This window comes from Clarias gariepinus, chromosome 28 (genome assembly GCF_024256425.1).
Source record: "Clarias gariepinus isolate MV-2021 ecotype Netherlands chromosome 28, CGAR_prim_01v2, whole genome shotgun sequence".
NCBI classification, from domain to species: Eukaryota; Metazoa; Chordata; class Actinopteri; order Siluriformes; family Clariidae; genus Clarias; species Clarias gariepinus.
In genome coordinates, this window is record NC_071127.1 from 9,183,198 (window position 1) to 9,205,539 (window position 22,342).

The following is a 22,342-nucleotide window of genomic DNA, read 5'->3' on the forward strand; positions in this document are numbered from 1 at the left end:
CAGTACCGGATCTTTACCTGGTTTTAGTAAGAGACTAATGTTAGCAGAATTCATATTTGGCGGGAGTCTACCATTTTCCTTAGATTCCTGCAACATTCTGTTGAATGTTGGTGCCAGAATTGTCCAGAATTCTTTATAGAATTCCGCTGGGAAGCCGTCTGGACCTGGAGCCTTTTTATTGGGCATACTGTTCAAGGCTTCCTGGAGTTCATCTGATGTCAGTGGAGAATCCAATGCCATCGCTTGGTTGTCTGATAATTTCGGAAGAGTTATATGATCAAGAAACTGGTCAACTTCTTCTTTAGACGGGTTCATCTGTGGTGAATAAAGAGATTCATAAAAGTCCCTGAAAGTATTGTTTATTCTTTCAGGGTCATATACTGTGTCCCCAGTTGAGTTTTTAACAGCATATATAGTTGTTTTTTCTTTATTTATTTTTAACTGGTTAGCTAGGAATTTACCAGATTTGTTACCATATTCAAAGTTTTGCCAGCGGAGTCTTTGTGCTAAGAACTGAGTATTTTTATCAATAATTTCATTTAATTCTAGTTTTGCTTTACATATTTTCTTCAATATTTCCTTCTCTTGAGAGGATACATAAGCTTCTTCTAGAGATTTGATTGTTTCTTCTAATTCCTGAATATATTTATTCTCCCTTTTCTTTTTATGTGATGAGAATGAGATTATTCTACCTCTCATCACAGCTTTGCCTGCTTCCCAGAGAACAGATGCTGAAGTTCCAGGCTGGTCGTTATAGTCTAGATATAAAGCCCATTCTTTCTTAAAATAATTAATAAAATCTTCATCTTTAAGCAATGATGTATTAAATCTCCAGTTTTTACTTGGTGGAGTGTCCTTCTTGTTTTTTAAAGTTAAAGATACAGGAGCATGGTCGCTGACAGCTATGGTGTGTATTTCTGTGTCTGAAATGTCACTCAGCAGTGAGCTGCTGACTAAAAAATAATCCAGACGAGAGTGACTGTGATGGACTTTTGAAAAAAAAGTATATTCTCTACAGTTGGGGTGAAGAGATCGCCATGCATCGCAAAGTCCGTAGTCGCTCATGTACTGTTTAACTATATTAGTGGATTCCCAATTACGCTGAGTTCCAGCTGTGCTGAGCCTGTCCCTTTCTTTATTTAGTCCAAAGTTGAAGTCTCCACCAAGAATCAGTGTACAGTCTAGATGTTCAGAAAGTGCAGTAAAAAAAGTGTGGAAAAAGGAGGGGTCATCAACATTTGGACCATATATACTGGCAATACAAAACTTTTTATTAAATATAGATAATTTAGTGATTAGATATCTACCCTCCGGGTCTATAACTGTGTTGAGTACTGTAAATGTAACATTTTTATGTAATAAAATTGCTACCCCCCTTTGCCTAGAGTTATAGCAGGCTGCGAACACATTAGGGAACTCAGCTGTTTTAAGTTCATCTATAGCTGTGGCAGGTCTATGAGTCTCTTGTAATAAAACAACGTCTGCTTGTAGTCTTTTAAGTTGGTAGAGTATTTTTAATCTCTTCTCTCTGGAGCCAGCTCCATTCACATTCCATGTGACAAGCCTTAGTGCACCCATGGATGTGTGTGTGTAGCTAGTATTGCCTGCTGTGTGTGAAGCTTAGATGAATGAAATATGAGCGAGCGTGTGTGTGTGTGTGTGTGTGTGTGTGTGAATACAGTATGTCCTGTATGTCTGTGTGCGCTAAGAGTACGGTGTGGTAGTATTGACGCTGAGTGAATGTATATTTGGTCGTGCCGCGCTGATGTGTAAAGATATAAAGTGCTGTGTGTGCGTGTGTGTGTAAATAAGGCGGGTGATCAGTACAGTGAGAGAGGTTAGTATTAAGAAAGACAGCAGAAGAGGGAAAGAAGAAAACAGGAGGGGATGCATGAAAAATACTAAAAAAAAAAAAAAAATAAATAAAAAAAAAAATAAATAAAAAGAATAAGAAACTTGACAGAAAGAAAAACATTTATATAACCACATTTAAACGCTGTAGAGACTGACGGTATCGTGGTAACATATCAAATTCGATTACTAGAAGAAAAACGAAGAAATATAAGAAATAAAGCGGATTCTTATCTGGAATGGTGTTAGTAAAGCCAGGGAGTTGTACTGGAGTCGCGGTAGAGCTGGCCGTTCACGTAGAGACGATCCACGGCGATGACCGCTCGGGAGCCCTTCTGGATTAGAGAGCGTCGAATTGGAAACAGAATTTTGCGCCGTTCCAGGATCTCTTTGGGAAACTGGTCGTTTACGCTAAAGTCCGTTCCTTTTAGCTCCCTGCCGCGACTTTTCACCTGCTCTTTCTGTTTGAAGAATCCAAATTTGGCCACGATAGGACGCGGCCTCGGAGCTCCAGGTCTCTTCGCACCCAGCCGATGGACTCTTTCGAGGGTGATGTTTTCCACGGTGTCTTCCGGAAGCTTCAGATACGTTTTCATGAAGGTTTTAATCGTAGCCTCTGCGTTTTCTTCGGCAGATTCCGGGATACCGGAAAACACCAAGTTTTCTCTCATGCTGCGAGATTGAAGATTTATGACGGTCTCTTTTATTTTTTTATTTTCCTCGTTCAGATGGGTTACATTATCAGTTAGAGACTTGACCGAGTCCCGCAGCAGTGCGTTTTCAGCAGCGAGTGTAGAAACCTGCTGCTGGCTGAATTCCAGTGATTCTTTCAGGGCCTGGAATTCACGGTGCAGGATCTCGACCAGGGACAACCTCGCGTCGAAGCTGGACAACCGCTTGTCGATTGAATCCAAGATGTCAGTAAAACTTTTCCCTGTCGGCGATGCCGTTTCAGGAGAGTCTGCCGGCCGAATTCTTTTGGAAGACGGCGTCTCGCTTTTAGCTGGGGAACCTACTAACTGTGCTTTCTTCATGACTATGCTATCGTAGCACAGGTCGATGTAACCCAGGAGAGTTTCTAAATCTTCCTCGTTGTCCTCGCTGTTCATTCAGTTTTTCCGCCAAGTCTCCGGCGTCTGACGTCACCTACAGCATTTCCGGTTGCTCTCAATCTCTTTTATTCTAAATGTATCCTAATTCAAATCTGAGAGGATTAAAGACGGCGCTGTGGTCTTAACGAAGAAAAAAAAAAAGTTTTTGAGTGTTTATTAAGCCGGGATCACTGAATAACTGTGCGGATGTTATTTTTTTCCCTAAAACAGCATTTTTTCCAGTGAATGCATACACATAATTAAACATCATGGTCGCATACTAGAACCGTAAGTGAAGCCGCATCATTATTGCACGTTTGATTCCTCTTAAAGTGCACCAGTTTCCCAACACTGACCATTCTCTATTTATCACATGGAGTCGAACCTAGACTTGTGATGAAATTTCTCCTGAATGGTGGTGGAAAACCGATTTTAAATGTTTTTTAAGAGTGTTGTCTCCAAGACATTTCTACATGTTTGGGCCATTAAAGGAGTTCCCGGGAGGCCAGTGTTTCAGACAATATGATCACGGCTCAGGTGTACTGATGGTATTCAACGTTAGGATAAGTGCATTAATGTATCAGGGGATTATTTAGAGAAATAAAGGGAGTTTTAATTCTCAGAAATGTGTTCTGTTATTCTGCACAATCAAAAGTCCCGCTTTGACTCGAATGGACCTTGTACATACAAACCCTAAACTCGGCCATAAATATTAAATTAATATCCCCTCTCAGGAAACTTTAGAAACTTCACCATATCATATTCATTTTCAGCTACGTTGTGAATAAGTTTTAGAAAGAAATGAATGAGTATAATGATAAAGTATAAAAAAAAACAATATATTAAAATAAGATTATATTAAAACTATTCCATAGGACTTGCAAACTTTTGCTTGCTTTTGTTTGCACTCTTCTTCTTTTTCATCTAAGCTCTTAATAACACTTTGTCATGTTTATATGGTTTTCATCACTTTATCACTTCCTGTTGGGAAAAGAAAACATTCCTAATCCCATACTTGTGTTTCCCCTTCATTTTTTTAATACAGGTTAAATGATCCGCCTTGAAGATGCTTAAGATACATCGAGTGTGTGTTTGTGCATACGTGTTTCAACACTGCTTCTTTTGGACATTCTTTCAACATGAATGAAACCCAGACTAACCCAGACGGATCAGAGTGTTTTGCGAATCATGTCAGAACTACAGCAGCGACGAGACGGCTCAGAGTCGCAGCTTTGAGTCTTTTATCTCTGTGTTATTATTATATTATCTCTCTAGTGTGTGTGTGTGTGTGTGTGTGTCTCACTCTCTCGATCAGGCTCATCTCCTGGAAGTCGGGGGAGGTGTTGGCGAGGCGCTGCTGAGTGTGCGTCAGGTCGTAGTTGGTGCAGAAGTAGAAGCCGTCCGTACTCAGGACGTTGTTGATCATGGACAGGAACGTCTTGTTGTCCTGCATCTGTAGAGAAGACACGTCATGTTTCGCACTTTGAGATATAAAAACTAAAACAAGCATCAATATATTTTAAGGCCAGTGCATGATGATTTAAGACGATACATTAGCCGAGCCGCAATGTAAAACTGAATTATTAACATTAAGCAGGTCTCGGCTCTTGTTTGACTGAGTTCGTGTGAGGTTAACGGGAGATTTGTGTCTATTATATGTATAAATGAAAAAAAAAAAAAAAAAAAAAAAAAAAACTTCCTGTGCCTTTAAAGTCAGTTCAGGTTGCTAATAAATAATGCACTGTGTGAGCACGGCCGTAACGAGATCTCATCCTCATCGTCCTCACAGATCACAGATCTTTCCCCCCGAGCCCTTCACCTGAGTCGCTGTCTGAAACCCATGACGAAACAGTGAGAGTCAAGGTCTCTAACCTGGTTCTCTGTGAGGTGCAAAATGGTCTTCTTGTAGGGTATGAGGTCGAACTCCACGGCCTTCCACACGGCGTGGCCGAACAGGTCACCCACTTTCTTCTTCCTGATGATGACGATGAGGTACATCCCTGCAAGCACAGACCCAGACACGGGAAGGTGACGTGATGTCGTTCATCATCAGACTTTATGACGCAAGCTAAAGTAAAAGTATCTAGGTTTAGGTGTCAGGGGATTCCCCACTAGACGCCGAAAACGAGTCTGCTGCATGATGAACGATCAGTACATACATAAATACATACGATTTCACTGTGACTGCCAGGGGCAAACTGTGGCACTGGGGCAAACATCTTCTGTGACGGATTTACACCATTATCTATCCGGTGGATCACAGACCTGTTTGTGTGTGTGTGTGTGGTATGGTTGTGTGTGACTCACCAGTGTGGTTACTTCATGAAATGAGAAAATAGGGTCAAATAGTGTGAAAGATTAGCGTGCTTAGCATGTTTGCGTAATGTCTCGATATTATTTCTAGTGAGAATCATTTATGTATTATATATTCCATGTTCAGCTTTTAAAGGTTCCTTGATGGTTCTAAAACAAACCCCGAATTTGACATTTTTTAAGTGTTCAAGTCAAACCGGGACTTCTTATCCCAGTGGATACCATCAAAGTGGAAGGTTTTCCCAGGATGCCAGAGCCATGATCGGACTGCCTGCTTCACGTCAGCCTCCCAGGAACTCCTTTAATACCTTAAACGTGTGGAAATGTCTTGGAGCGACATCGGTTTTTACACTTTCATTCACCAGAAATTTCATCAAATCCGGTCCCGGTTTGACTTGAACGCCCCTTGTAGAGAGAACGGATCGAATCTACAGCATTGAGATTCTAAAGATTGTAAAAAAAAAAAATTGAGCCACGATTTAAATAAATAAAAAAAAGGGGGGGGGGGGGTTTAGAGAAGGGGGGACATACCGGCCACGAGGCGAATCGTTCCCATGATGCCGCAGATGGGTTTGGTGACTCCTGATGGAGGGATGTTTTTCAAACCTTTGAAAAGAAAAATGTGTCCAAAAAAAACAGTGCTTTAGTGCGCAGGACGACACATTAGGACAAGACGCACTCTCTGGAACAATAATAATAATAACACTAATAATAATGGGACTTTCCATTAATAAAGAAATACTAGCTGTAACAAAAGCACAGCCGTACAGTATAACACAGCCATGCTTAAAAGATCCCTTTTCCTTTTTATAAACTATAAAAACACATCATCCTAGCTGATTATTATAAAAAATTATATATGTATTTTTTTAATCACACCTTCACACTTTTTCTATTTCTCTTTTTTGGTCTCGGTTTAGGTTTCCCCGAATTTTGTCTACACAAATAGATCAGCAAGATCTGTTTCCAGTTCTCCGTTCTGTCTTTTCGTTTCCTGTTTGTCGACTCCGTGGGTCCTTACCTGTGAGCGTCATCTCTGTGGAAGCCCTGTCGATGACCAGCACGTCATTAGCTCCATCGTCACAGGCCTCGATGTAAAACTTATCAGGGGTCACGTGCCTGGGGGAAGACGGAGAGAAAGAGGTAAAGAGAAAGAGAGAAAGAGAGAGAGAGAGAGAGAGAGAGAGAGAGAGAGAGGGTTAGCCTGTGGATAAGGTGTTAAAAACGGCAATCAGGTTAGAGCGTGAAAATAAATCTCTAACCTAATACAGAGAGATTTTCTCGTTCACATTAGATGCTGGTTAGATTTAATCGCATTTCTATTAGCATGGTTCGTCTAAGCGCTTTAGAAGAAACAACAAAAAAATTCAATTAATTTGGATTTTCCGTACGGTTCATTATGTGTTTGAAATCAAACAGATTGCAGAAATAAACTTTTGTTATTTAGATTTTTTTTTAATGAAATGATGCAATAGAGAGCTCTGTTTTTTTTTTTGTTTTTTGTTTTTTTGCACACACTACTCTTTCGGTGGCATTTTCTGGATGATTTTTTCTCCTACAAGTTCTTTCAAAGAAGGCTGGAGTTCACGGCAGCTTCTGCAGCAGTCTGTAAAGAAAGCTTCCCTCCTTGCAGGAGTGCTGAGCAACAGATTTAGTGTGCGCTTAAATTTGCTGCTAACCACAAACAGCAGTGTAAGCATGAAGCATCAGCATCAGACCACAGGAAAGAAAAAAAAAAAACCCAGAAGGCAATCGGTTCATGCTTTTCTGGGCTTGGAGTTGAGCCATGCGATTACGCCGCGCTCGGAGAAAGAGCTACGGCTAAAGGATTGCACAATAAATTCAAAATAACAGCAGGTATGAAGGAATACAGGGAGGCGAAAGCATAAACTGCCTTTGTCGTGAGTAAAAATGCAGGCGTCAGCTGATCTTGTTGCATCACTGATCCGTTTCTGTGTCTTCAGAACCAATGTGTTCACTGACTGATACAATTAAAGAGACGTACAAGGAAAGGATTTGCAATATTGTATTCCTTACTGGGAGTTTAAACTACTAAAAAGAGCTGGTGCTTTCCAGAAATTCAACAAACCAGGGTGGTTTAAACTAAAAAATTAGTGATGCTGATTTCTTGAAATTTGATCAGATCAGCTTTTCTCCAAAAGTAGAACTGATATTAGTTTTAGGGGGGAAAAAAATACACTTAAGTGGAAACCTTTGCAAGGAAGGTACAAGTTTAAACATTTGAAAACATTTCTGGTGATAATAAGGTTTCTCTTATTATTACTATAATAGCAGCTTGTCTTAAATGTCAGAAATTAAAATTACAGATCCATCTCTGACTGACATCGGAGACTCCCTCCAAAAATGTTAAATGATGCATTTATGCATTGGAGTCCCTGTTTACAGTAAATACAAGGACGTTCAAGTCAAACCGGAACTTTTGAACAGAATAACAAAACACCGTTATAAGAGTTTAAGATCTCTTTATTTCTCTATATTCTCATCCCAGTGTTTCACTAATGCTCGGATAATATCGAGATATCTCGGTACGCTGGAGCCATGATCAGAAGCACTGGCCTCCCAGGAATTCCTTTAATGGTCCAAAAATGGCTTAAAGCGAAGTCAGAACTGTACAAGGGATGTAGAAATAACTGCTGTCTCTTCCGACAAGTCGATTTTCAAAGGATCAGGCGCTTCACTCGCCAAATGTTTACAGGAACGACTGAAGCATGCTCCGAGCCACCTCGCGACCATGAGATCATCATTCACAGACATACGTACATACGATGGCTGAGAAGTGCAAAACAAAATAAGAAAACAGAAAACAAAATAACAAATTTAAAAACAAAATAACAAACCGAATACAATATAACAAATAAGAAAACACAACAACATATCCAGAAACAAAATACCAAATGAAAAAGCACAACAATTCAGTCAACCCAGAAAAGGGTAGGTATAGTTCGCAAACTAAATTCTTATCGCTGATTGGATGAGACATCTGTCACTCAAGACATACAAGAAATACAACTATCAAGTGAAGTCAGAATCATTTTTAAAGCACATTTAACACAACTTAGTTGACCAAAGTGCTGTATAATCCTAAAATACTGAATTTAATCCTTCAATGAAAATACATCTAAATGTTGTCTGTGTGGCTGCAGTACTTCTTGTGTATTTTGAGTGACAGATGTCTTGTTCAATCAGTATTAAAAATCAACAAGCCAAAAAAGGTAGGTGTGGTTTGCAAATGACATTCTTACCGCTATTGTACAACTGAGTGACAGATGTCTCATCCAATCAGTGATAATTTCATTCGCAAACTATACCTTCCCTTTCCAGTTTGACTGAATTGTCGTTGGGTTTTTCTTATTTGGTATTTTAAATCAGGATATGTCGTTGTGTTTTCTGATTTGTTATATTGCTTTCGGTTTTGTTGTTTTTGGTTATGTTATTTAGTTTTTGAGTTATTTTTTTTTGTTTGTTTTTAAATTTGTTATTTTGTTTTCAGTTTTGTCATTTTGTTCTTAAATCTGTTCTTCTCGGCCAACGTACACACGGCCTTTTTTAAAAACGTTCGCACCCTTCAAATATTTTACTGTGGCTAAGAGTCACAACGCAGTAATGTGCTTGGAGTCTTCCATTAAAGTCAATCGCTTTTGCACCTTCATTTACCAGAAATTTCATCACGAGTCCCGGTTTGACTTGAACGCCGATATAATGGACGGCATATCAGTCTTAAATAAACGGGATGTTGTGAATGTTGACCGTTACCTGTGATATAAGACACATGAACACTTTAAGACATGCTGTGATTGGAAAATAACTGCCCTTAGATGATGATGATGATGATGACATCACCTTGTCGTTGATTATTTTCCCATATCAGCACACCCAAGTGTTTTATCGACTTTATTAAATTATGTATAGTAGTGCAACATATTATAATATCTGTGTACTGTTTTTAATATATATGTAGTATATAAATACACAGAAGTGATAATGCATAAGGAATATAGATATTTAAAATAAATGAGGAATGTGTCAGACATAATCAATCACACTGGATTTCTGGGTTTTATAATCAATCCACAGGGCATTTCAGCTCAATCAAGCCTTCAAATAGTAATAGAAATCGTATAAGAACCAAAAGCCAAACAAACACTCATCAGTGTGTGAAGAAGACTTGTTGTTAATCTTGTATGATGTAAATAGCCAGAGCTGTCAAAACAGCAGCCAGTCACTATGAATGGCTCAGCATTAAACCTGACCCACAGCGCCCACATTAACGCGGGAAAACACTTCCTGTACAGAACAAACCAGCACAAAACTATTTAAAAACGCCCATTACTGACAGTTCCGACACACACTCGGACTTTACAAGTAATAAACACATCGAAACTTACAGGTTAAACCTCTCGTAGGCAGTCGCCATCTTTACTTCCGGGATCAGACTGGCTTCCCGTGACGCAGAGCGTGACGTCACACGGAAGAGCCGCAACACTTCCTGACTTTCCTTTATGCTCTTAGAGATTTTCCTGCTCCCAAAACAGACCCCCAAACACACACCAATGTATAGACACAGGTGAAAAATCACTCTACAGCAGTCTTATAATTAATAGAGTCTTATATTAAACATTATAAAACCTTGGTGTGGTCAAATTGTAGCACAATAAAAAAAAAGGGAGTGTCATTAATATGGTAGAAAATGACAAGTCACACCTCAGTATAACAACGCTTGGTTCTTTTATACATTCATTCAACTCAAATAAAATGATAAATAAGACTGCCCTAAGGCGAGGCGAGAGTCCGCGTGAGAAGACACTCGAAACGGCGGTCTAATGGTTAGCGTTGTCACCTTGCACCACCATGGTCCGGGTTCGAGTCCAATCTTGTGGTCTGTGCTCATGTTCTCTACATGCTTGGTGGATTACCTCCCACAGTCCAAAGATAAGCCTAATTTGCGTTCCCAAGCCACCTGTGGTGTGTGAGTGTGCCCTGTGATGGACTGGGACCCTGTCCAGGGTGTGTCTACTGGGATTAGGCTCCATTCCCCCCAGAGACCCTGTATACAGGATAAAGCAGTATAGATGATGAGTGAGCGAGTGGGTCGACATTCTGCACACACATGGGGAGTTAACTTTGGCTAATCAGCGTATATGTTTAAAGGATTTAAAGACACCAGACGAAGCCAAATATATGGGAAATCCTATACATATTCTGGAATTAAAGTATAAAAACTCTAAACAGGGAAAAGTTCCCTGAATGCAAGTGACTCAAATGCAAATGCTGCTGTAAGGTTTTGTAATATGATGTAACCTTTCCATGCCTCTATGCCCATACAACAACCACCTCATTGAGTCTTCCTGATTCCTTATATGGTAATACATCCTATAGCACATGTTCAGACGAATATACATACAAACAGGTCATGTCCGATGGAAGCCTTTTGTCTAACCGAAAAATACGAAAGTGTCTCATATCATCTCCGGATGTCTTTATGACTTACATGTCAATGACTGTTTCTTTTGATGTAACGCAATGTACGTAATACAGGATGCCTGTTTAAAAGCTTAGATATGCTGAAGACACATCATGCGTGCGTGTATGTTCATCCCTCTCACAGTTCGGGCGTGTATCAAGGTTCAGCGGATGCCCGCATCAAGAAATAATACTTCTTCTTTTAATTAATCTTAAAACCTAACAGCTTGGACACTCTTCTTAAACCTAAGATTAGAGCTTATTATAACAATGAAGGAGGGATAAATCTGGAATGAGACGTCCACACACTCCTGTCCATTCAGTATAGTTGCTTAAAGCTGATTTCTCAGCTGAGTTAAAACATAGACTATTTGCAGATGATTAAAACTAGTTAACATGGGGACATTCTCATTGACAGATAAATTAATCCCTCAGGTTCCACTCTCAAAGCAAAGGTAATATTTCATCATTGAAATTGACGGACGTTGTCGGAACACGCCAAGGTGCGGGAGTTAATTAATTTCTAAAAGGCAGATGCAAAGATGGCAATTATCCCTTTAGAGAGTAGAGAGAGAGGAAGTGTCAGTGCTAACTACTTTTTTTTCTCTAAGATTAGAAACACCAGAGGACCCATTACTGAGACTTGAGGGATTATCAGTCATGTAATACTATTTATAACAATACAGTATTTAACACACAATACTGTTATAAGTGACACTTTGCTTAAAATATTGGTTAAAACAAGAGACCCACACAATCCAGCAATTTAGTTTAAAATAAATATTAACTTAGAAAGTATGAGGGGTGTTCGAGTCAAAACGGGACTTCTGAATAACAGAACACAGTTATGAGAAACTTTTATTTCTCTATATAATCCCCTGCTACACAAATGCACTTATCCAAAGGTTTCACTAGTTTAAGGTAGAAGGTTTTTTTCAGTACGCTAGAGCACATGCAAGTGGTGTTGGTGAATAATTGTGTGTACAGTTCCGATAGATGGATGCATCTCTTCCAAAAGTTGGTGACAAGTGACCATTGATTTTTAAAGATCTGGCATATTACTTGCCAGAATGTTCACTGCGAGCCACCTCAGCTAGGATCGTCATTCTTCTTTAAAACGTTTGCACCATAAAAATGTTTTACTGCAGCTAAGAGTTTCATCGCCATACTGTGCTTGAACAAAGTGCTACGGAAACATTAAAGCTTTAATGTACCTTGATATTAAACTACAGGTTTCTGAAACTATACTGGAGCACTGTCCTTTCAAAAATATTTCCTTATCTTCTGTTCTGAGAACCGGTGATTACGATGGTTGTAGCGTGTGATTTACATAATTATTATCCTCACCAAACCATTCAGTAAGCTCTTGTTTCCTGTGGATGGGTCGTGGAGTCGTCCTGTAAGGAACCACGCCTATGCCAATAAAAAAAGTTTTATTTCCTTTTAGTTGATCCTATTGAGGGGTCGCCACGGCGGACCATCCGATCCACACACACAACTTGGCTCAGCTTTTACACTGAATGCCCTTCCTGACACAACCCTACCATTTTATTCGGGATTGGGACTGGGACTGCTGGGGTTTGGGTGGGAATCAAACCCTGGGCATTCCACATGGCAGGTGAGACACCTACCAGTGACCCATCAATGCCGTGAAAAGTTTACAAAACACAAACAATTATAGTATTCACATATAAAAAAGGGTTACTATGTATCACAAGAAAAAAGCTAGTTATTATATATTATGTTGTTTTTACATACTGTCCCAGTTTGCTTAATAAAATTCCTGATTGTAACAATGTCCAAAATAAGTAGCACATGAGTTATTTTGTATTCGCCCAAGACTAAGGAAAAGCTATATTTGTCGAAAAGGAAAAAACACACTTCCCTTTATAATATGTGTGGAAATCCATTATGAACGGTCTGTGTGTAGTTTGTACACTGTATTGCACATGGGGAAACTCCAGCGCTTAAGGTGTTGCATTGTGGTCTCACTGAACACAACCCTGGATTTAATGCTTTAGTAGATACACTGCCCCCCACAGGTACAGAGACATGTGTGACGCTGTGAATTTATTTAAATAATTAGTGTATGGACATTTACAGTATGAGCTTAAAAACTACGAAATTAGAATGCAGTTAGAATCATTAAAAGTAATTCATATGGATGAAACAAAGAGAGTGTGAACATCCCACAGGGTTAAGTAAGGTGAAAATACAGGTATTACTGTAATAGCATACTTCATTCTACCAGTGCTTGTAAACTGGTAGTATGTAATCGACTATACAGACAGGATTTTTTGGTATTTATTTGGTGCTGGTGGGGATTTACACAGGTCTCAAGCTTGAGTGAGTCGGAAACAGTAAATAAATTCTGGTAGATTTGGGAGGTCATTCTTTGAATATTACACCTTCTTCATTTACTCATCAGATAAATATAAAGGCTTGCATCCTTATCTATGCTTATTTTCAAGCATGCATTGCTTCTCAACTCATATGTTCCGTAATAGGGGAAATTAAAAATAAGAGAGGGGCTTGCCTGTGCAGAACAGGTCAAAAAGGTATACAGATATGAGTAAGCACAGAAACACTCCTCCACACACTCAGGCTTTCAAGTGGGGAGTTTCGCTTAGCTTCCTCCACTACTCAGGTAACTTCTCCACCTGGCTGAAACCAAGTGTGATAAACGGGGTAGGGACGGGAAATCACCACGTGCATACTCACACACACGCACACACACACACACAAACACAGACAGACTCACCCCATACCCATACTCACACACAGGTTGTACCAGCTGTACTGAACTGAAACTTCAATTACTCGAGTTTTATTATGGACATGATTACCAAATTGATCATAATACACTATATACAGTGGAAATAAATAAAAACAATAAAAAAAACAACATTGTATAATGAATTATTTTGCATTAAAATGAATGAATCATTTTCTAACAACAATCTATCTAGTCATTTAATGAATTATTAGTAACAAAAGTAGTAGTCATACTAATAATAACAGTAGTAGTGCATTTGTAGCAGCAGTAGTGGTTGTATTATTAATATTATTATTATTAGGTGAAATAAGTGACCACTTCGGGGGTGCCACAGGGGTTAGTACTGTATCGCCTTGCACCTCGGGGGTCCGGGTTCGATTACTGTCTTAGGTGTGAGTGAGTGTTGCTTTCACTCTTAGAATTTCCAAGACCGGTTTAGTTTCTAAAACACTTAATGAAACTGTATAATAGTAGTCGGAATACTACAGTATGTGAATGTACTTACTTGTATTTGTAACTTAAGATAAACAGATTTAACTGAAAATATTGCAGATGTTTTAATACAAAGAGCTGTTGAAGATATAAAAAAAATCGATAAGGGAAAGTAGGGCATGGAGATCCACGATGAATCAGTTCAGTACTTCATTCTTCCGATGAGTAGAATTTTCTTCTCTTTTTAAGATATGGAAGTTTTGGTGTCATCATTTTTTTTTTTTTTTTTTTTAAAGTAAGGAAGGACCTGAACATCTGAAACATTCCGACACGCAGGATAATTTTGTTAACGTTTCTAAACCCCGAAATGGAGTCAGATCAGGTGTTTACAAATAAAAAAAAAATAGTTTTTTCGCAAATAAAATATTTTTACCACCTTTCAGTATAAATTAGTAATGAAGACATCCGAGCTTTCTAATGTACTCTAACTGAAAATGTGCCACATAAACCCTCAAAACATAAAGGATATTAAAGTAATCCTCGGTTACAAATTTCACTTGTCATGCTGAGACGAAACCACATCAAACACACATTTTCCTTTTTTTTTCCCGCCTAAAGTGACTTTATGTTTCCTTATGGTATGGACTGTGATGCCTATGTGATTACGCAACTGCGGCATGCCAGTGCACGGCTGCAGGAAGTCGAGTTAATCATTACTGCGATGATGAAATGATCAGTCGATCCCTCCCACACTTTACCCACAGTGTCCATTATTCACTCGCACACACACTCCGGCACATGGAGTGTCATGCTGAGCAACTTATCCCATGATGACATCCGCCATGGAGAAGTTAGAGGTCACACGGATTAGGCTGGAATCCATCATATCTAATGCACACGCTATCTCTGACCTGTCAGCATGCTTCCTATTAATGGGTCCCGGTTTCACTTCTTGTTCGCATTGTGAATTGTCAAAACAGCTAGGGAACTGGTAGAGCAGTAACCTAAAGCAATATACACATGAGACAAAAAGAGTTAATATATATACATTGCATAAAGCAGGAGTGACTGTGAGTGTTCAAAGCATACATGCATATTGAAACTATAGTTAACATGCCCGAAGAAGAACAGACCCCCACCTGTGCCATTGTATTTAATAATAATAATAATAATAATAATAATAATAATAAAAAGGGGTAGCTACTGTATGTGCCAACATATTAGGATACAGCTCGAGTTTTGATCATTTTAATCACCCCGACATATTTTCATACTTTATTACTTTTTGAAATGAATCGGATTTAAGTATTGTATCCGGAACCTGGGAACGGAGAACATTGCTCATAAAACACTCTCGGAATGACGCATAAAGACAAAATGGAGTCAGTTGTGGCGCAACATATCAATGGATATACCATTAACTCATGACACCTTTTGAAAAATTTTAAAGCTATTTATTTTCTTCTTTTTTTTTTTTTTTTTTTTTTGCCTGTTCGTGACAAATAATTCATCCGGATCATGGTACAATCATCACCAACGTGTTAAACTGTGAAGTGAAGTGTTATCATCTGCTATTAATATATTGATATTAATGCTGTTAAAGATTGGACATTTGGGATATTATGTCCCCAAAAAATAATGCTCGAAAATGGACGCAACTCTATTTTATGCGTTTAACATAAACATACTATAATTTATTTGTTCATTTATTTTTTGTTCAACATGCAAATTTGACTTGAGTGGAAATTCTGCTCTTAATTTGTACATGTTAATCATTTGAATGAAGAGGTAGAATAAAGAGCTTTGACATTAGCAGTACCACCCACACTGGATTCTTTCCCTAGAACTGCACTACGCTGTGTTTTAAATGGAGGGCCATCCATCCATCCATCCATCCATCCAGGAACCTCTGTAGTCCAATTAGGTGATCCATTGTATTTATTTCCATTTTTTCAACCGCAAAATTTGTGGACTGTGGGAGGAGACCGGAGTACCCGGAGGAAACCCTTCGAGCGCGGGGAGAACATGCAAACTCCATGCACACAGTTCCCGAGACGGGAATCAAACCTGGACCCTGGAAGTGCTAGGCGACAGTGCTAGACAGAGCTAATCACTTAGTAACCATGCTGTCAAATAAAGGTCACACATGCAGTAATAAAAAAATGAAAAAGTGGATGTTAACTGAGTTATTCTGCTTAGCATTATGTCGGTGGACCTAAAAGTTCCTCTGTATGAGCGGTTACTATAGAAACAATAGTGTGTGTGTGTGTGTGTGTGTGTGTGTGTATATAAAAATATTATTCATGTTACAGCCACAACTAATTTCCAAAACATCACAAAAATAATTAATCAGATTCAACTGTTCTGTGTCATAAAGTTACATTAAATATTGAGAAATATTCACAGATCAGGTTAGTTCCTGTTATCACTTATATTACAGCAGCTTGTTCCTTCCCCAGACTTTCTTTTCTTTTTTGCTTGGAACCTACTGAAAATTTTATGTTTTTATAAAAAAAACAAAAACAAAACAGAAACAGTTTAATATTACACAGTACTAAGAGATTATGTCATAATGTGTGTGTAGTAATGGATGCTACTGGGTAAATATAGAAACAATAACCTACTGGAACTTGTGCATTAGAATAAACTTACACACTACTGTATATTCCAGCTGAAACTACTGTCCAAGCGGCTATTCGAGAAAATAACCTTCATTAATAATAATAATAATAATAATAATAAAACAGCAGTCACCTTATATGCCCTATAGAAATATGGAACTGAAATGTGAGAAATGAAATGGGACTCTCCCTTATCAGGCCCGTTTAATCTTTACTACGTCTCACCACCAACATTTACAGAGAAGTAGAACTCGAACTGTACTATTTAGAAATGCCCCATATTTCTGTGTTCTACGGAAGTTTACCTCTTTTTTCACACCAGTTCAGTTTAGTTTCCGCTCACACCCCGTGCTCAGACTTTAGACTGCATCGTCATTTCATACACTTGAATCGGCTTTAAATAACAATAACAATGTATGTAATCTGCTTTGAAACTAATTTCATGAAATTCGTTCCGTGTTTAAATAGAAACTGTACAGTAGGAGGGTTTCTTTATAAAAATTACTCAGTTCCATGTTTGGTTTGTTAGCAGGAGCAAAAAAAAAAGAAAAGGAAAGAAAAGAAAAGAAAGATTCTGTGAAATTCTGTGGAACTGGTGCGCTAACACCCCGACACAGCCTCATCTGCTCTGACTTTCCCTTTTGAAGTAACCCGTGAGCTTTTAAAAATGTTGTTTTGTTGTCTTTTTGTGTTTTCTTTTTTTTTTCTCGTCTCTTTCATTGCCAGCGTCTCATCTCGAACCCAACTACAAAACGACAGCATGTGCTATTTTTGCATGATTGATGTATGAATGATAAATCTCTCTCCATCTGTGCTTCCTTTAATTAAGTTTAAAACAAACAAAGCACATAAGCGGTAACATTTCGATGCTTTTTCCATATTAATTTCTATCGACTGCACCTGTTATGATCACTTAAACGATTACTACAATCAAGAATATCAGTTTTCTCGTCGTCTCAGGGGGCTTGGAGCCTATCCGGGGCACACATCCATCACAGGGCACACACACACACACACACACACACACACACACTTACTAACTAGCGAAATCTGCATGTTTTCGGAAACCCGGAGGAAACCCACCAAGCACGAGGGGAACATGCAAACTATGCAATCTATGCGCTAACCTTATGTAGCCACCGTGCCACCCCATAAATAGCAACGTGTTTCATTTTTCATTTAAAAAACGAAAAGAAACGAAAACTCAGCTAAATCAGTTCCACTTCACTTAACAGTTCAGTTCTTAGTCATTTTTAGACATTCTGATAAATTTCCAACATGCACGTACTGTAGCAACACAAAAAGAACAATTGTAAAAAAAAATCCTGCGTTTTCCAATTATTTTTTGTAAATTTTTGTTTCGACTGGCGCTTAAACAATCCGATTAGCATTCCCCCCTAATGTGACCTCATACAGTATAACGAGCTTCCCTCCTCCAGCCTGTTGCTGGGGGCGTGGCTCAGCAGTAGCCTATTTACATAGACACTGAAACGGCACCTTTGGAGAAGGAGTTAAACAGACAAAAAACAAAGAAAAAAACATATTTTTAAATAATTTTCTAACACACACTTTAGGGGAGCTCTGAGACCTGTGTTAACCACCAACAAATGAAGTTTGTCCTACTATCATTGTAAACAAGCTAATTAACATTGCCACCTGATTACACTTAAATACTAGAAAATCTGAAGGACCTAAGTGTTGAAAAGTTGCCAAGTTTATAAAAACAGCTCATTTTTGTTCTTGAAGTCTATTAGAACATTTAAGTGACTATAATGTAAGTGTTAGTATATGTGAGTTTGTAATAAATAAGTTCCTTGTTCTTTTCTCAGCATGGGGAAAAATGATAAGATTAATGTCTGAGGCAATAACCTGCAGAGATGCGGTAGATAAAGATTTGTTAGAAAGGGTGAGAACGCTGAGCCAAAAAATGATGAATCATTTACTACCATAGTGATTGAAAACACCAAGATTACAATAAAATGCTAACACGCGAATGAAAAAGTTCAGACATCGTAATTAATGTGTGTATAAATCACACATAGGGCTGTCACTGGTTCTGATTTTGACATGTGTCATACCATCTTATGTCATCCTGTGAAAAAAACTTTTTTTTTTTGTATTTTTGAATGTTGCAATATGTTAAAAATAGTGACGGTGAGCACATGCATTTCATATAAATGTGATATTTGATGAGCAAGAATTTCATTTCCTGTGGTACTACAAATGCAAAGATTTAAAGAAACCACCTCAGTTAGTGAGAATGTCATGGTATGTAGGACGTTACGCTCTGTAGCTCTTGGTGGGAATTAATGTGTGGGCCTAGGTAGATACTTTTTTTTTTTTTTTTCCAAACTACGATAAAGGGATTAGAGGTTTTACACTTAGTCATTAGGGAGGCACTCATTTCAAAGAAGAAAGTGAGTTTAAATTTAGAGTTCAGCAGTGTCCATCCATCCATCCATCCATCCATCCATCATCTCAAATCTGCTGTGTCAATTGTACTGTGCCTTTTTTTTTAAATCTGGGACACCGCAATTTTGAAATCCAAGCTCTAAGGCCTACAAGTAACATTTTAACCGTCCTTACACAACTCAGGGTTCCTCTCTTATGTCATTTCAGGGAGTTTTTTCATTGCCACGGTTACATCTGGATTGCTCGAAACCCACCTCCTGATTGCTACAAATATGTTTGATGATGGTGTTTAATCTTAAACTTGCTACGGAATGAAATGTTTAGAGGAAGTGGGAGGTTATAGAAGGTTATAACCTTGGCGTTGGAGTTGGTAGGCCAAAAAAGTACCAGGGAAATCATCCCCACACCATTAAACCACCACCAGCAGCCTGAACCGGTAATACAAAGCAGGATGGATCCACACCTTCATGTTGTTTATGCCGTATTCAACGTTATCCCGAAAGTGATTCATCAAATAAATTTAAACTGCCAAAAACAAAGCTTTTATTGTTGTTGGGTTTCGGATGGAACCAAACGTGTTGCAACCTATTTATTATAACTACACAACATCATACAATTTCAGAACATACTACGAGCGTAGCACTAACGAGAAACGATTGGATGGCGATCTGACGAAGGGGTTGTTGGTTTGTCATTGGGATGTTCAATGGAGTTCCCACGACACCCTCTTCAGGCTGTGGTTATGACCATGGTAGGTTCATGTCATGTTATTAGGAGACCGCATTAAGTTCAACTTATGTTCTTCTGGTGCTTAGAACATTTATGGCACGCATGCAGCAGGTTCTCAATAAGTCTATGTCATGTTTAGAAAATTTTGTTCAAATACTGGGTACTCACACTGTCACAAAAAAAAAACAACAACAAAAAAAATCTGAGTTTCTTGTGGTATTTATACGCAATGACAACATAGTAAGTGCATGTAAGCACAAGATAAGATAGTAATAACTTGGTTTGATCTCATTGAACCTGATGATGTATGTGTCAGGAAATTAATGACAACATGATAGACGTATTGAGACCGTGACATCTCTGGGCAATCACTCTCTTAACCACTGACCTTTAGTTCATTGTTATTCTGAAAAGTTCACTTTAGATAAGCAGCTAGATAACCTAAAAAAGCATGTAATATTTGAGAAGATGTGCATATGTTCGATTACAAGCAGGTTTATTCAGGGCAAAACATCAACCGTGTGAATTTTCTTTTGAAATAAAATTTTAATCAGAGAATAAACCGATATACTGTAATCTGAGGATATGGATTTTAAACAAAAATAATAAATAAAACAACACCATAGGAGATTAAAGTGTCCGCCAGTGGTGGAGTAATAATCAAATATTATAATACGATAATCAAAATGTCAAATACAACCTTACGAAATACCAATCTCATAATACCCCACACACAAACTGTTGTGATTCTCCCCTCATTTAACCCTTTGATGTTAAATGTCAAGGGAAAATGTCATGGCACTGTACAAACCAAAACAACTGAGGATTTCTCTTTGCTATCCCACGTGTGTTTAAAACCGAGAGATATTGCACAACGTATTAGTACAGGCCAGCCCATGGCTCTTGCACCAGGGCCCTATTTTTAGCTAAAGGAAGGAAACAGTGTAAAAGGGTTAAGAGGCTGCAGCCAAGCGTGGCCTTGGGGCTTACTTTTCAAGAACACTGAATATAGATTTTAAGAAAACGGAAGTCTCATGATGGAAGATGTTGAGATTAAAAACGTAAAGAAAAATAAACAGTGAACAGAAATCTGCTCCCCCTCAGTTATTACATGATTATAATAACAGGCTAACACGACAGACCATAAATCTGTAGGTTTATGCAAAAACATATTATATACTACATGTTATAGTGGCGTAGTGGTTAGCACTGTCAATTTGCACCTCCAGGGTCCGGGTTCGATTCCCGCCTCGGGGTCTGTGTGTGTAGGGTTTGCATGTTCTTCCCGTGTTTGGTGGGTTTTCTATCTATTCTATCATATATATATATATATATATCAGTTATTATTTAGTCTGTGCACAGTGTTGATCTTGCTAACTTGCTAGTTGCAATCCATGCTGAAAAATCCAGCATGATTTATATACTGGTCCATGTTGCTTAATACTGGTTAGTGCTGGCCAGGTGCTGGTTTAGCTGGGTGAATCAGCATAAGTGTTGGAGGACCAGCATATAACTTTAGCTAGCTATACTGTTCGAGCTATCTTGCTAGTTGCGGTAACGTGAGCTAGCTCCACTATGAGGACTGTGTAGTAGTGTATTAACACAACAGTATTGTATGAAAAGACAGAAATCAACAGTTATGTGGCACCTGTACCCAACCCCCCCCCCCCCCTTTAAACTTCTTGTAAGCTCCAGTCAGATTCTTTCAACATAGAATCATTCTAATAGTTGACTAATAATGAAGCTAATTAGCTGGCTAGCTCCCATGATGTCCTGCAGTTGTTGAACACAGTGACGGTGTGTAACGAATTCAAACCACAGCTTTTAAATATAACACCAGAATGCAACACAGGAAATGGATCACTACTGTTATTAAATCGTTGAGGTGTGTGTGTGTGTGTTATAGTCATGGTAACGTACTGTACTTACCTACTTGTTAGTACGATTAATTACTACAATTATATTTAATGTTCTATGTATCGTAGGAACTTCGACAGTTTCTCCATGGCGAGACACTAAACAGTACGTAAAGGTTCCAAGTTTACTCTTGTTTCACCAAATTACTGTACGTTATCAAAATTGGAAACAATTTCTGGTCATTTGAACAAAACTGGCATCAATTTAAAGAAAGGGCGAAATGGCATCAACTTAGATATCTAAATATAGTACAAGTTTTGGACGAATCACTAAGAGCTCAGCAAAGTTCATTTGGTGAAGTCCTCGTGTCCTCTACTGTGTGTTCTACAGAAGACTTTTTGTTCCTGGCCAAACAGAATGACTTTTTTCCCCTTCTTCTTCTTTTTAAATAAATAAATAAATAAATAAAATGATATAATAATAATAATAATAAGCATTACTGATCTGTTTTTAACTTACTTTGAGGTGAGGAGAGAGAGGAGAAGAAAAGAAGGAAAGGAAACTGAAAAAGAAATGAGGAAGGAAAGGGAAAAAAAAGAATTAAAAAATATAACACGAGACCAACGCCCGATGGCTAGAAAACCTTTAAGTTTTGTCATTTTTTTTGTAAAAAAAAAAAAAAAAGTATGGAATCATAAATGTGTGCTTGGATTTTTGGATGTTTGCATCAGCCACAAAGATATGATACACTCATGTTTTCAGTGTGTGTGTGTGTGTGT

General features: G+C 38.3%; 1 protein-coding gene across 1 annotated transcript in view; it reads right to left on the minus strand.

Annotated features, from left to right (window-relative positions):
• The window catches only part of sacm1la (SAC1 like phosphatidylinositide phosphatase a), a 34,243-nt gene extending 24,462 nt beyond the window's left edge, over positions 1-9,781 (minus strand). The window contains exons 1-5 of the mRNA XM_053489940.1: positions 9,662-9,781; positions 6,277-6,374; positions 5,787-5,861; positions 4,815-4,942; positions 4,246-4,395 (exon numbers count right to left, since the gene is read on the minus strand). Coding sequence (XP_053345915.1) covers positions 4,246-4,395; positions 4,815-4,942; positions 5,787-5,861; positions 6,277-6,374; positions 9,662-9,690 — 480 coding nt within the window. The 5' untranslated portion in view covers positions 9,691-9,781. The remainder of the gene's footprint in view (positions 1-4,245; positions 4,396-4,814; positions 4,943-5,786; positions 5,862-6,276; positions 6,375-9,661) is intronic.
• Positions 9,782-22,342: the final 12,561 nt, after the last annotated feature.